Genomic DNA, 13,068 nt, shown 5'->3' on the forward strand with positions numbered 1-13,068 from the left:
AACAACCTAATATTTAACAGCTGGAAAGAAGCTATAACCTGTCCATGAGCTGGACTGTCATTAATATCAGGATGAAAATGAGTCTGGTTACAGCTGCCAGGGAAAAGAAGCCTCAACAGAGAACATCTGGATTGCATTAGCATGATGTTTTCCTCAGTAACCCACATTTCAATGAACCTACTGAAGGTTTGGAGTTTTTTCTGAAAGGATACAAGTATAACAAAGTGAATGAATGATAAAACAAAGAATAAATGATAAACAGTATCGAAGTGCGTTGTCACTGTTGCATTGACGCTAGCATCACTAGCTGTGGCTGCTGGTGTCTGAGTACATGTTTAAGCTTTTGCTCCCAAAACCTTGTGAGTAGCAAATTAAACTTCCTATTTATCTTTTATTATTCATATTATTCCATGTTAAAATTTAAAATTATTAAAATTATTCTAAAGTCATTTGTGTTTGAGTTATATTTCCTGGCAGAATTTATGACAAGGGCCCTCAGACTGTGACGTGTGACCCGGTAAATGTGCCTCTGTGGAGAGGCACAGTACGGACAAAGATAATCATGAAGCAATTACAGTAAGAGCACTTCATCCACTCTTATCCAGGGTGACCTACATTGAGCAGATAGGAGCTTGGTGTCGGACTCAAGGGCACTTCGACAGAATGCATGGCAGTTGATGCACACACCTTATCTTTTCTGGGAATCAAACTTGTGACCTTTATGTTTTTAGCAGCCTCTCTAAGCACTCAGCCACCATGCACCCGCTTCCTTTACTGTGTAATATCATGGGCTAATGTGAATTACAACAGGAGACATCTGATTGTTGTTTTGAAAGGAAAAAACAATAAGGGGGAGACAAATGAAACACTGATGTTTATAATTCTTTGTTTACATGACAGTTTGCACTCATTCAAATCACCAAATTTATAGGTGCAAGGGAAATTTAACCTTTGAATGTGGCAGCATTGGTCTCCACTCGATCAAATGAAGAAACAAGTCTGGGATTCTGAGCCAAGAATCATTTGGTTAAGTGGCCCGAAGTGAGTCTTCATCAGCTGAAGAAAAAGTTCAGTCATCTGTATTATTAATCTGATTGTTTTCTCATTCCTCATGCATTCGCCCTTCACGTTATGGAGTCTGTCAGTGGACAGATTCATTTTTCAGGTAAATTCGTACAGAGAAATAAGCAAACGCCCAAGAATGGAAGAGAGGGATCATTATTTACTGAGGGTATTATATCTATCTATCTATCTATCTATCTATCTATCTATCTATCTATCTATCTATCTATCTATCTATCTATCTATCTATCTATCTATCTTTTTAAATTTTTTTTAATTACCACTTGATATTGTACGTTCGTTTATATAATGATTGCAACACTTACTAGTGATTGCATTGAAATTTTCTCACATTTTTGTACTGCAGTGAGTGGAAGCATTTATCCTCCAGCTGCTCAAGCGAAGCTCTCTAGTGGTCACCAGTAATGACTGTCATTATACTGGGCAGCTCCCAGTGGCCAACAGTTGGACACTGGTGAAAAATACCAAAGCTCTCAGCTCTCTGTTAGTAAAACCCTTGAAATGTGGACACAAAATGGCTCAGCGTGAGTGAGTGCTGGACGTGATGTGTGTTCCTGAGCAGCTGTCTTCCTCTGATGTACTTTGAGGACTAAAGCAGATTGTGGCTGACATGAATCTGACAGACCAGCTCCAGACAGGATCACGTTGGACCTGTTTTATCCTCCGCACACAGGCTGCAGAACAGATCTACAATTTTAGCCTTAAAAAGCTCTTCATGGTCTGGGTCCTTGCTGTGTTATGGGGCTTTGAAGGCTGTATGATTACTCACATAGCTTGTAATCACCTGGCAGGGCCCCTCAGGCTCTCCCAGAGGGACCAGGATTGACAAAACCTCATCTGACAGGGCCCTGAGGCTCAAAACGACCCGCCTGAGGAGAGGGGCTACTTAAATCTGTAACATTGTTAGGATCATTGTAGTTTCATTAGTCATGTCCTGATTTTTTTTTCTTCCTGTTTTTGTCTTTATTGGACAGCATACCTACAACAAATACTTGCTACCTGAGGCTAACGCTGTCCAGCTTTTGTCCAGACTGTGTCAACAAGTCCTCAAAATGCTCATTTCTATTTTTAGCAAGCAGCGTGGCTCTAGGGATGGCAGTGTTGGTCTTTCTGTTTTTTTTAAGACATTCATGGTCCCACGAGTTTGAATCCTACTGACTTTGATGATCTGACAGTGTCTCCAGCGCCACCAGGAGGCTGATATTTGATACACGCATTCATGTCATGGATGAATTGTAATAACTTTGTGATTCCTCATCTAGCCTTTGGTTTGTGACAAATACTTACAAAATGAATGCAGTGTTTATGTATTATACTATAACATTTTGTATAGGTGATGACGTGTCATGTTATTGTATCTTCCAGCTAATGATTATTTACATTTTTGCTTAATCTCTCAGTGATATTAACAATTAATCAGTCAGTTGTTTAGTCTGCAAAAAGTCAGAAAACAGCCCAAGGCAATCCTTTCAAATTTGTTTGTTTTGTCTGACTAACAGACCCAAAATTATTTATCTTGCAAAGGTATGAAACAAACAAAAGAGGCAAATCAGTGCATCTAAAAAGCTGCAGCTTGCTTGATAAATCACTTGAATGAAGATCAGTATCTAAATTACTGTTGGTGAATGTTCTGTTAATTGTTTAACTATTTGTTTAAGCACTACACTTTATAATGAAGCTTCTGTATATTATATAAACAGCGTACATGTCTGAAAGGCTCAGGTGATCCTCTTTTCTTTGGCACCGATGTTCCCTGAAGCCTCACACACATTCATCGGTGGGATAGGTGACTATTGTCTGTTGTAAACGTCACCGGCTCTTGGGAATGAAAAGGAATCACTGCAAAATCAATTATGCAATATCAATACTCCCTCCGTTATGTCGCCTCGCACAGCTATTCACATTCACGGGGAGAACAGTCCCTTCCAACCTGTTCAGAGACCATTAAATTAACTGGAGGCTGAATAGTGAAATGGGACGCTCGGGAAAGAATAAATTCAGCGTAAGGCATCTGAGCGTGCACGGCAGAGAATGAAAATAATTCAATTATCAGTGGCTTTCTTTAATATGAGTCATGTTGCATAAAGCATGACTGTGATATTGATCCACAATGCTTAATGTTCCCTGCTGCTGCTACTTGCTGTGTAAGGGTGTGTTTAGATTGGATTATAATCTTTGTTTGGCATGAGCTAATGAGATTTCAGAGACAGAAAATGAAGGCTTTCGTTCCAAAGTGATTTTTTTCTCTATTCTGGGTATCACTCAAAATGATCAGAATTTCGAAAGCCCCCGGGTGATACACGCAGAAAAACAAAAGTTGTTTTTGCATGAGCAAAGGTTTTAGGAGGACTGATAAACTTTTCTTTCATATCAGAATAATTTTTGCGAGCAGGTGTTTTCAAACGATAAATATTCATAATATCATTACGCCTCAGATGTGTTTCCTACATCCCAGCAGATTGTCTCCACTACTTACAGCTGCCTGTGTAACAAACCGGCTTCTTCCTCCTGCCAGCATGCATTGTGCAAGAAAAGGTTTTCTGTGTGAACAAACGATTCATGTTTTAGTTCTGCTTTCTTATAGCCATAATGAAGCCACGATGACATTCACATCAACAGTTTGACTTTTTTTTTTTTTTTTTTAAACGAGCAAATGGTGAAAAAGGCTTTAGTGAAGACGTAGGTTGTCTCTTATATAATAATCCAAAAAGCTCAGACTGTACATTTCTCCTCAGCGGGATCAGCTCGCATTTAAAATTCTGATCCGCTTCAGCTTGCCTGCCCTCCCTAAAAAAAAAAAAAAAAAAAAACCTGTGGATGTGTGATATCAGCAGAATTATTAAGTAACACACAACAGAGGCACATATTCACTTGCAAAAACCAAAATTAGATTTTTGAATGTCTTGCTTCAGAGCTAGGAATGATGCAGGTTTTTTCAGGGAGGTGTGCAGCAGATGATTGCATATCAACATATTCAGTGTTGCTGTCAGAGAGAGGATTGTTATTCTGTGTGGTGTCCTGGAGGGTCTCGACTCAAAGAGCAGCCTGGGCCTGGAGCCTGGAGACTATCGTGTGTGTGTGTGTGTGTGTGTGTGTGTGTAGCCAGACAAAGTGTCTGGGTTCATAGAAAACCAATCGAGACACCTGCTGGCTACCACTGCCAGCCGCTGATAAAATGGGAAAAGAATGTGTTGGGCCTCCGGCGCATATGGCCGCGTTGAAAAGGGCAGGGTGGCAGAAGAACGGTTTCCTCATTTTTTATTTATTTTTTTTGTTTGTCCTTAACACCTGCCACTTTTACCGTATAGTGAATGAACCTAATGAAATAAAACACATTTGTGCACTGTGATCATTTTTTATTACAAAAAGAAACAGCGGCTCCGGGCGGAAAACAGATAAAAACAAAAGAAAAGGCTCCAGTAGAGACAGGAAATAGCTGCTTGAGCAACTGACCCACAGCTACAACATCAGGATTGAAGCACTTCACCATTTATCATGCACGGAGAGGATACTCTGCAAGAAATACATGCGGGGGGGAACAAACAAACAAACAAACAAACAAACAAAAAAACGAAACACATCACCTCAGCACAACATCGCAACATCTGCGATAGGTAAGGAGAAGGCCACAGCAGATCACAAGAACATCACGTCATCGAAAGGGTCACAGTTCACTTCCTGTCCGGGCAGGAAAGAGATCAGGGAAGGTTTTTTTTTTCTTTTCTTTTTTCTTAACTTTTCAGCGAGTTATATGACATCTCCGTGAAGTGCAAAGACACCGTCGCATCGGCGAAATCAGGGATTCCCAGTGTCTCTGCTACCTACGATACTGTAAACAATCTACACTATAAGGCGCACAGTTGAAAAGTTGCCCAACAAAAGAGCCACAACATCAGTTCAGTAAAGGGTTTGATGTGAAAATGCAACGTCATCTTCATCATCAACTCTCTGCAGATCTGGCATACCAACTGTCAATATACCAACTGCAGGCAGTAAAATGCTGTTTAAGTTTTCTTTAAATGGGCATACTACACACACACACACACACAAGGGGAAAAAAAAACTACATTTAAAGACAAAAATATGAACCCATTTTCTTTCTTTCCTAAAACATCAATTTAAACTTTAGTATTATTTTTTTTCAAATTAGGCACACGGTACAGCACAGTAAACGTTTTTATTCTTCTTCAATACCTCTTTTGGTTGCTGACATCTAAAGACGTGGACACCGGCGGTCCCTTCCATGTGACTGAAAGGACAAATAGTTTTATATCGCACACACAGAACAGTTACAGTTACTCGCTGCTGGCATCGATCTGTCTGAACCCGTTCCGAAACATTAAAGGGAGAACTTTTCCACCACAGTTTCTTTCAATGTGATTATTTAACCTGCTTTTATGACCTCGATACCAGTCTTTTTAATGGTCTTACCTAAATACGTCGAAGGTAACAACCACCGCACAATATCTTACAAAGACATAAGGCATGAAACTCCTCTTCGCCTGAATCGCATCAGTCGTAAAAAGTCTTCTGGACCTCTCGCGTCTGTCCACAACTTAAGACAAAATATGCTTAAAAACAAACAAAAAAAAGACCTCAACTGTTTTCGCTTCAAATATTTTTTCTCCTTTAACTATTTTAAACACTGATTGTCTACATTATCAATAAAAATCTAAGGACGTAAACATGATAAGATGTAAACACTGTTATTATCCAACTGGTTTGGATCTCAAAAGGATATTTCGACCCTGTGTGAGATGTGAGAAAAGTTATTTCCACACATGAGATGGAGGAGGAACGAGGTAGTCCGGAGGAGAGCTGATGGCAGGGGAAGGAGTTAATGGGTGAACCTTAAGTGGCTCTGGTGCATCGCTCGGACTGAGGGTCACGGTGGTTTGATCGATTAATCTTCATAGCATAGTTCTAGTCGTCTTGTTATAGTTGAGAATTTCTGATGTGGCAGGGAGAAGCTGTTGAACTCTGGTTTGGCGCTCATTTTCGACGACGACCTGCCGTCTAAATACTTTTCAGTCTGAACTTTCAGAGAGATTTCCTGAAAGCTGTTTTCCTGGTGAATGAGCAGTCATTTGTTTTCAGGGGCCAAAGTGCTCTTTAGGCATGAAATCAGTCTATTTTATTTAATTTTTCTAATTTGCCCAATTTCCTCAGACGATGCGGTAATCGAACGTGTCCTTCTCGGTGTGGTCAGTCCAGTTGGACGAGGGCATGCTGCGGTACGGGTCCAGCAGGATGCGGAAACAGCGCACGATGAGCAGGGCCAGGAAGATGAAGAGCAGCAGCACGAAGACGAAGGCGGCCTTCTGCTCCAGCGTCAGGTAGGAAGGCACGTGATGGCCGCCGCCTGACGAGGACAGCGTGCTGCTGAAGAGGCCCTCGGCCATCCTGGGCACATCCATGCTTGATCGTCTCGGCTCCAGCTCTTTGTCGGTTGCTGAAAGATTTGAGGTGAAGATGGGCGCAGCCGATAAGACCTGTGTGAGAATCCAAACACACGGATTATAGATCACGTCCTCCGAGGTGTGACAGATGGAACAGCAAACCAATATATCAGCTTAACGTAATTCTAGAAACAGAATAGGTCCCTCACTGACAACAAGAACAAAACAGAATGTGTCTGAGGCCAGAAAAACGCAGCTCTCAGCTGAGTTTATTTTCGGAGCTCCAGGCGAAAAGCCCAGTGTGAGTAAAGAAGGCTCCTGGGACTCCTTTGGCCCTCACTTTCAGCAGTTCGGGGGTTTTGAATTGGCACTTTGGAGTTTTAGTTATACAACATTTATTGGCGGCAACGCTGCTCTGGAGGTTGATATGTCACTGGCTTTATTAAACCACAGCCTGCTATTCTGAGAACACCAACCCTGATCCCTATGAGTAATGTTGACATTCAACCAATCAGCAGCAGCGATTCATATTCAGTGACAGAGTTTCAAACATTGTCATGCATGAAGAGAAATGGATTTCTCCTCTCTGATAAGGTTACATGAATAAGGCATGAATACAAACAGGTTGAAGAGGGCAACTGCCCCAGGGCCCCCGAAAACATGTTCCTTCATTACCATGAACACACACAGTGGAGTTTATTTTGACTCAGTCGCACACACACTGTTCTGCTGCTGTAAAAACTCAGTAGAGCTCCAAATGTGTAGTAATTAAATGTACTAGTTCTACATATTTACCACTGGTTGCAGTATAGACCAAAATGCATAAAAAATTCCCTTTTCCCTTTAAATCCACCGAACTGGGTTCAGCTCACAGCACATGACGTGCAGACTTCAGTCAAGCTTATATTTGGTTCATTTAAATTTAAGATTGGTTGGTTACGGTTACATCAATCAGATTAATTTAGGATTAGGTTACAGTAGGTTAGGCTAGTTTGTTCATCAGCCTAAGCTTTACCATGAGCATCTGACACATAAAGCTGAGAGAAACAGCAGCTCGCAGCGTTCTGCGCGGATCATTTCATCTGGCAAAAAAGAAGAGGCAGTGAATTTGTCTGTTCCATAAAGACGGTTGGAGTTAAATTCATCAATCCAAAAACAGCCAGCGGGACTGTTCGCCATTTGATGTTGTTTCTCCCGCTGAGCAAATTCTCACTGAGTGTTTGCTGCAAACCATTCTCTCCGAATTCGCCTTCTCTTTACACTGCAGGGGCGCCCCAGACAAAATCATTTTTTATTAATCCTTTGATATCGGAGACTAGTCAGACATATGTGGTGGCTGAACTTAAAGGGAAATGATTGAATATTTTTTGTAGCTCCTATTGCTTTGCTAACTTAATAGCTGAGTTTTTGTGGTCGTGGTTCCATCACTAAAATCCATCACGCTGAACAACATGAGCAGTAAGATGCAATTATATGCTTCCCAAACCTTTTGGATGGTCACACCTTAAAACCCAAGTAACATCTACTTGTGACCTCCCATCACCTGGTGCATGTTAACTAGCTGTGACCAGTCCAATTAAAGAGGTTTTATTCCCCCTTGTTTCATCTGAATAATTTGTTTAAAGGTCTGAAACACGTCATCATGTAATCATGTAACATCATATCATGTAATTCCCAAGGAAAGCAAAAATCAGAGGAACATCTGAAAAATTTGCATCATGTTATGGTGCTTAAACATCTTTTTTTCTACCTTCCTATCCTGTTAATCTTCTTGTGAAGCCTCAGATTTAACTCCCATGGGTTGGGAACCACTTAAGTGAATCTGTGTGTCTGGGTTGAGGTGACAATTGGCCATTTAGTGCGGTACAGTACAGCCTGGTAAATGGTAGATGATAAATAAAATGGTTCTTAATGTAGAGAAGGAAAAAGTATTTGGTTCAAAATATTAATTAAAAGACCACCTTACTTTACACTGTAGATATAGGAGAACAAGTAACAGGAGCAAAGTTATTAGGGTCACTGTTGATAGTAAAGTGTTTACTAAGATGATCAGATGGTTGTGAAAACGGGCTGCTATAAAGCGCTGCAGAAAATGCATGCCTAGCTATTTAATAAAACAATTAGTGCACGCATTAGTGTTATCGCAGTTAAATTATTGTTCAGTGATTTGGTCCAACACAACAGATAGTAATTTGAAGAGTAGTTTCATCCCACTTTTATTGTATTTGTGACTTAGTGGATTGAATTGTGAAAAGTTTTCTTCTCTCAGTTATAAAAGAAATTAAATCATTATCATTATTATTATTGTTATTATTTGACACTTTCCCTGTGTTTTATTTTAAGCGTTGATCCATAAGAAGATATATTTGTGGTTTTAAGAAACCATCTCCTCTCTCAGGCTTCTCTCTGGAGCTCTGGTAACAACAGGTCAGTCAACAGTCAGCCAATCAGAAGAGAGGAGGCCCTGAGCCTCTTCTTCTTCTCTGCGGACTGAACATTTTTTTATACTTTCACAGTATTAATATAGAACCTAGAGCTGCTTTATAATCAAACACATGGACGTCTACCTTCACACAATACGGGACCTTTAAGTAGAGCCATGTACTGTATGTATTACATAGGTTTTAAGTTGGTGTTGGTCGCAGGGGTTGTGTTGTGTATTGTGAGTCTCACTGTGAGTATGAATGATATGGATGTGTGTTGATGTATCTGTTGTCAGTGGAGTACTGTCTATAAATTTATGGAGACTCCAGCAAGAGAAGCTACTGTTACAACACAGTGGCTAATGGAGATCTAACTAAATAAAGTGAATAAATAAACTCTGATTGGCTGATTTCTAGTATTGCTTGATAGACTCCTCTGTAGTCATGGCGCTGCGTCACCAGATCTCATGATGTTCAGTAAAATGTTTAACCAGAGAGGAAATATAACCACAACTATGAAAATAAGACCCTGGCTCCAGTTCCATGCTCAAAAACTTTGCTTAAATTGCCACCACCCACTCATTTTCACATCAATCAGATTATCAGTCGTCTCTTAGAAATGTATGCACAACCCAAACTACAATCTTTTCCGGGTTTTGTCCTCCGGTTATGCTTCTGTAAGCGTGAAGAGCCGTCACAGAGACTGACAATCACTTGGGAGGGGGTGCTGGACGTGTTAAGAGACAGCTCCGAGTGACAAGACGGGCAGAGGAGCTGTCTCTCTCTCTCTCTCTCTCTCTCTCTCTCTCTCTCTCTCTGCCCAAAAAAAATAAGAAAGATCTCTGTAGGCAACTCTCAGGAGAGAGAGACAGATAGAGAGAGAAGGAGGGAGGGAGCAGCCTTCAGCCCTGCCTCGCTGATCAGCGGCCTGTAATCCATCACACTTAAAACTCAAAAATGATATTTCACAGCAGTGATTCATTGCCCTCGCTGTGAAAAAACGATAAGGAACGGGGCTGTTTTTCTTTGTCCGCTGGTTTTCCATCAGCGTTTACTGTCAAATCGTAATCGTCTTGTCTTCTCGTCCTCCAATGACACAGTGAGGTTACAGAGTATTAGCACTTTGGGCCAGAAACCACTCTGCTATTTGTTATGTAACGCACTTCAAAAGACTCCCCAACATTTACATCATCAGCGGCAGCAGCTCCATGACTAAGTGCTCAGAGTTCAGATCGTTTCTCGACAGTCACACCTAAACATTTAAGCCTCCTTTGACAAATTCAGAAAGGAGATCCACCTCCAAATTTCAAAAGGAAATCTGCACTGTTAGAAAAAGCTCATCATGTATTCATGTACTTTGCTCCAGGGCAGCTGCAATTCAGGAAAAAAATAATTACTCCTGTAGGCCTGAAATAGCCTGGAGATGACAGAAATACAGATAAAGTAAGTCTGATATTAGAAACTGACCAGCATTATGTAGGTGCACAAGTTATTTTGGTCCAACTGTAAAGCATCAGTGACGATCGCCGCGGCGACGAGAGGAGGATGAAACGATGTCAAGCAAGAGAGTAAAATTGAGAAGGAAGTGAGTGTGACAAGGACATCAAGCCAAATTTAGAAACGAAGCCAATGATGTTGTAAAGTTGATCAAACCTCTGGGGCTGTGTGTGTGTGTGTGTGTGTGTGTGTGTGTGTGTGTGTGTGTGTGGTGATTATAACTAATGAGGAATTTAAAAGGCATTAGAGGAGGTGAAATTAAATGGTTAAGGGGAATTATAGGACTTTATTTTTCAGCTTGTAAATGATTTCATGATAAAAAATGTCCTTTATTATTATTGAATGACCACCAATAAGTTAAACATTGTACAAATACAATATAATACAACTTTAAATTCTCAAATCAGTTTTTTAATATATGTAAAAATATAAATTTTGATACATCTTTAAGTTTTAACCTTGAACCATTATCCTGTTTATATTTCTTTTTTCTTATTTTAGTCTTGGAGCCATTGCATTTGCATTGCACTACATACTGTTTGTGTACGTGACGAATAAACCTTTTATAAGCCATGGCACACAATACACACACACACACACACACACACACACACACACACACACACACACACACACACACACACACCTTCAAATCCCCAAAACCCTGCCTGTTGTTGGTAATTGAAATCAAAACATATTTAAATTACTATATAAGATTAATTCATAATATTATTTTTTTAATAAAAGTTCTTCAATCATAAATATGATTTATATAACGTTATATATAAAAAGAAAAATGCAGGCAAAAGAGGAAAAAGTGGGGAAAAAATGACAAAATGACTAATTTAGGTGTAAACGTGACTCCATCAGAGATCAGCCTTTGCATGTAGTCAGTGTATGAACACAAACCAGTGCTGATATGATTCCCCATACTGATACAGTCTTATTTAATTTGCCTGATCCATCCGAATGCGTGGAAATCAGCTGTGATGAAAGGGAGACACAACCGCAGTTCAACGCAGGACTGCTCAACAACAATTCAATGCAAAAATGATGAGCCGCCATTGAAATGAAGCTACATTATATTCCATCTGAAACTGACCCTGCTGTTCATTTTATTTCAGTAGAATTAAATAAAATAAAAAAAAAAACATTTTTGATTGAGCCTCAGCCGGACTCCTCTGTGCACACGTGGATGCATCAAAAATCTGTTTCCTCTCCGGTGCATTTGTCAATCAAACCGTTAAAATGAACAGCCTCCCCGCTGAGGGCGAGTGATATGTGGTCTGCAGGTGAGAGTGACCGCGGCTGTAAACACTAACCTGTTGTTATCAGGGGGGGAGCTCGGGAATCTCCGTCAGCGGCGGCTCTCCATTCCGGTGGATGAGACGACTCTGGCTTTCTGACCGAAACAACAAAACGAGCAGCGAGCAGGGGCGTCCTCTCAGACCGCAGGGCTCCTCACTTCATGACAGACAAAAGCCTCCGCACAGCTTATTTCTTCTGTCTTTGCGGACTGAGCCGAGCAGACCTCACCCTCTCTGCTGCTGCCTTGTCTTCTGTTTTTTTTCTTTCCTCCTTCTCGTTCTCACGCGCCGCTCATCCCCGCAGACACACAGGCAGGGATGTAGTGGTACCCCGTCGCTACTGGCAACCTGTTGCCATAGCAATCCTCCAGGTAGGCTATATATTGCAAGCGGATGAGGGAAAGGTGTGGCCCTCATCATATGCCATCTGCAACTTCAGTGAGCATCACAATTACAACACAAACGAAACAAATGTTGGAGAAGCAATTCAAAAAAATGTCTCTCACAAACACTTTGAGTGAATCAGTGGAGGTCAAATGTGAGTTCATATTGTCCTTTATGGCGTTTTAATATCCTGTTATTACAGACTTTAATATTATAATAAATGCACATTGTCACGGGGCTAAATACGAACATGATTTTGCAAAAATACACTTTCTAACAAACAATATCCAGGAGAGACCTGCACACATAGTGGCAAGAGCAATAAAGACTTTTCTACAGTTGCACTTGATGCTCAGGCTCTGTGTGGGGGCAGCAACAATTAAGCTTTGATGTGATTAATTGATGGGTATTTTAAGCAAAAAAACAAAAACAAAAAACTCAACTTATCCCTCAGTTTGGTTTTGTTTTTCTCTTTCTTATTTTTTGGGGTGACAAATGTCAGAGTGTTGTGTTGGTGCTGTCTCACCCGGACAGACACAAATCCCCTGTAGAGCTCTGGGAGGGTGTGACGGTCCATGCAGGGGTCAGAGAGTGACTGTGCAGAGCAGTTTGGGGAAATCTGAGGTTATATAATGTCTTCAGTGGAGTGTCAGCATCCGACTGCAGTGCAGCATCTCCACCTGGTGGAGGTCGGTGAGGACTGCAGGTGGTGAGACTTCATCAACATGCATTTTCATCAAAAGGCTATAAACATTTCTCTAGCTTCATAGAGATTGTATTGATATAACTACAAGAACAGTATCTGAAGCTCAACTGCTAACTTTACTTAAATAGCCCTCAGATATCTCTTTATATTTACCTTAATGTAAACTCTTATAGTTCAGCTCTTACTAAGAGTCAGAGGATGAGTTTGATCCCACTGTCATACTCGTCTGTTAAATACAAAGCTGCGGTCAGTAGACAGTTGGCTTCGCT

At 40.8% G+C, this 13,068-nt stretch overlaps 1 protein-coding gene across 1 annotated transcript; it reads right to left on the minus strand.

The window, feature by feature from the left end:
- Nucleotides 1-5,711: 5,711 nt before the first annotated feature.
- LOC111669215 (cortexin-3) lies at nt 5,712-12,000 on the minus strand. Its single transcript, XM_023425478.2, has 2 exons — nt 11,725-12,000; nt 5,712-6,575 (listed from the first exon to the last, which is right to left on the minus strand). Exon 2 carries the CDS (start codon nt 6,498-6,500, stop codon nt 6,249-6,251), a length of 252 nt encoding a protein of 83 aa, XP_023281246.1. The 5' UTR covers nt 6,501-6,575; nt 11,725-12,000; the 3' UTR covers nt 5,712-6,248.
- Nucleotides 12,001-13,068: the final 1,068 nt, after the last annotated feature.

This window comes from Seriola lalandi, unplaced genomic scaffold (assembly GCF_002814215.2).
Source record: "Seriola lalandi dorsalis isolate HSWRI2012SDOR001 ecotype SW California unplaced genomic scaffold, Sedor1 jcf7180002054782, whole genome shotgun sequence".
In the NCBI taxonomy this organism is placed as follows: domain Eukaryota; kingdom Metazoa; phylum Chordata; class Actinopteri; order Carangiformes; family Carangidae; genus Seriola; species Seriola lalandi.

Excerpts from the sequence above, each read along its gene's own strand:
- LOC111669215 (XM_023425478.2), bottom strand. The coding sequence starts at position 6,500 with ATGGATGTGCCCAGGATGGCCGAGGGCCTCTTCAGCAGCACGCTGTCC.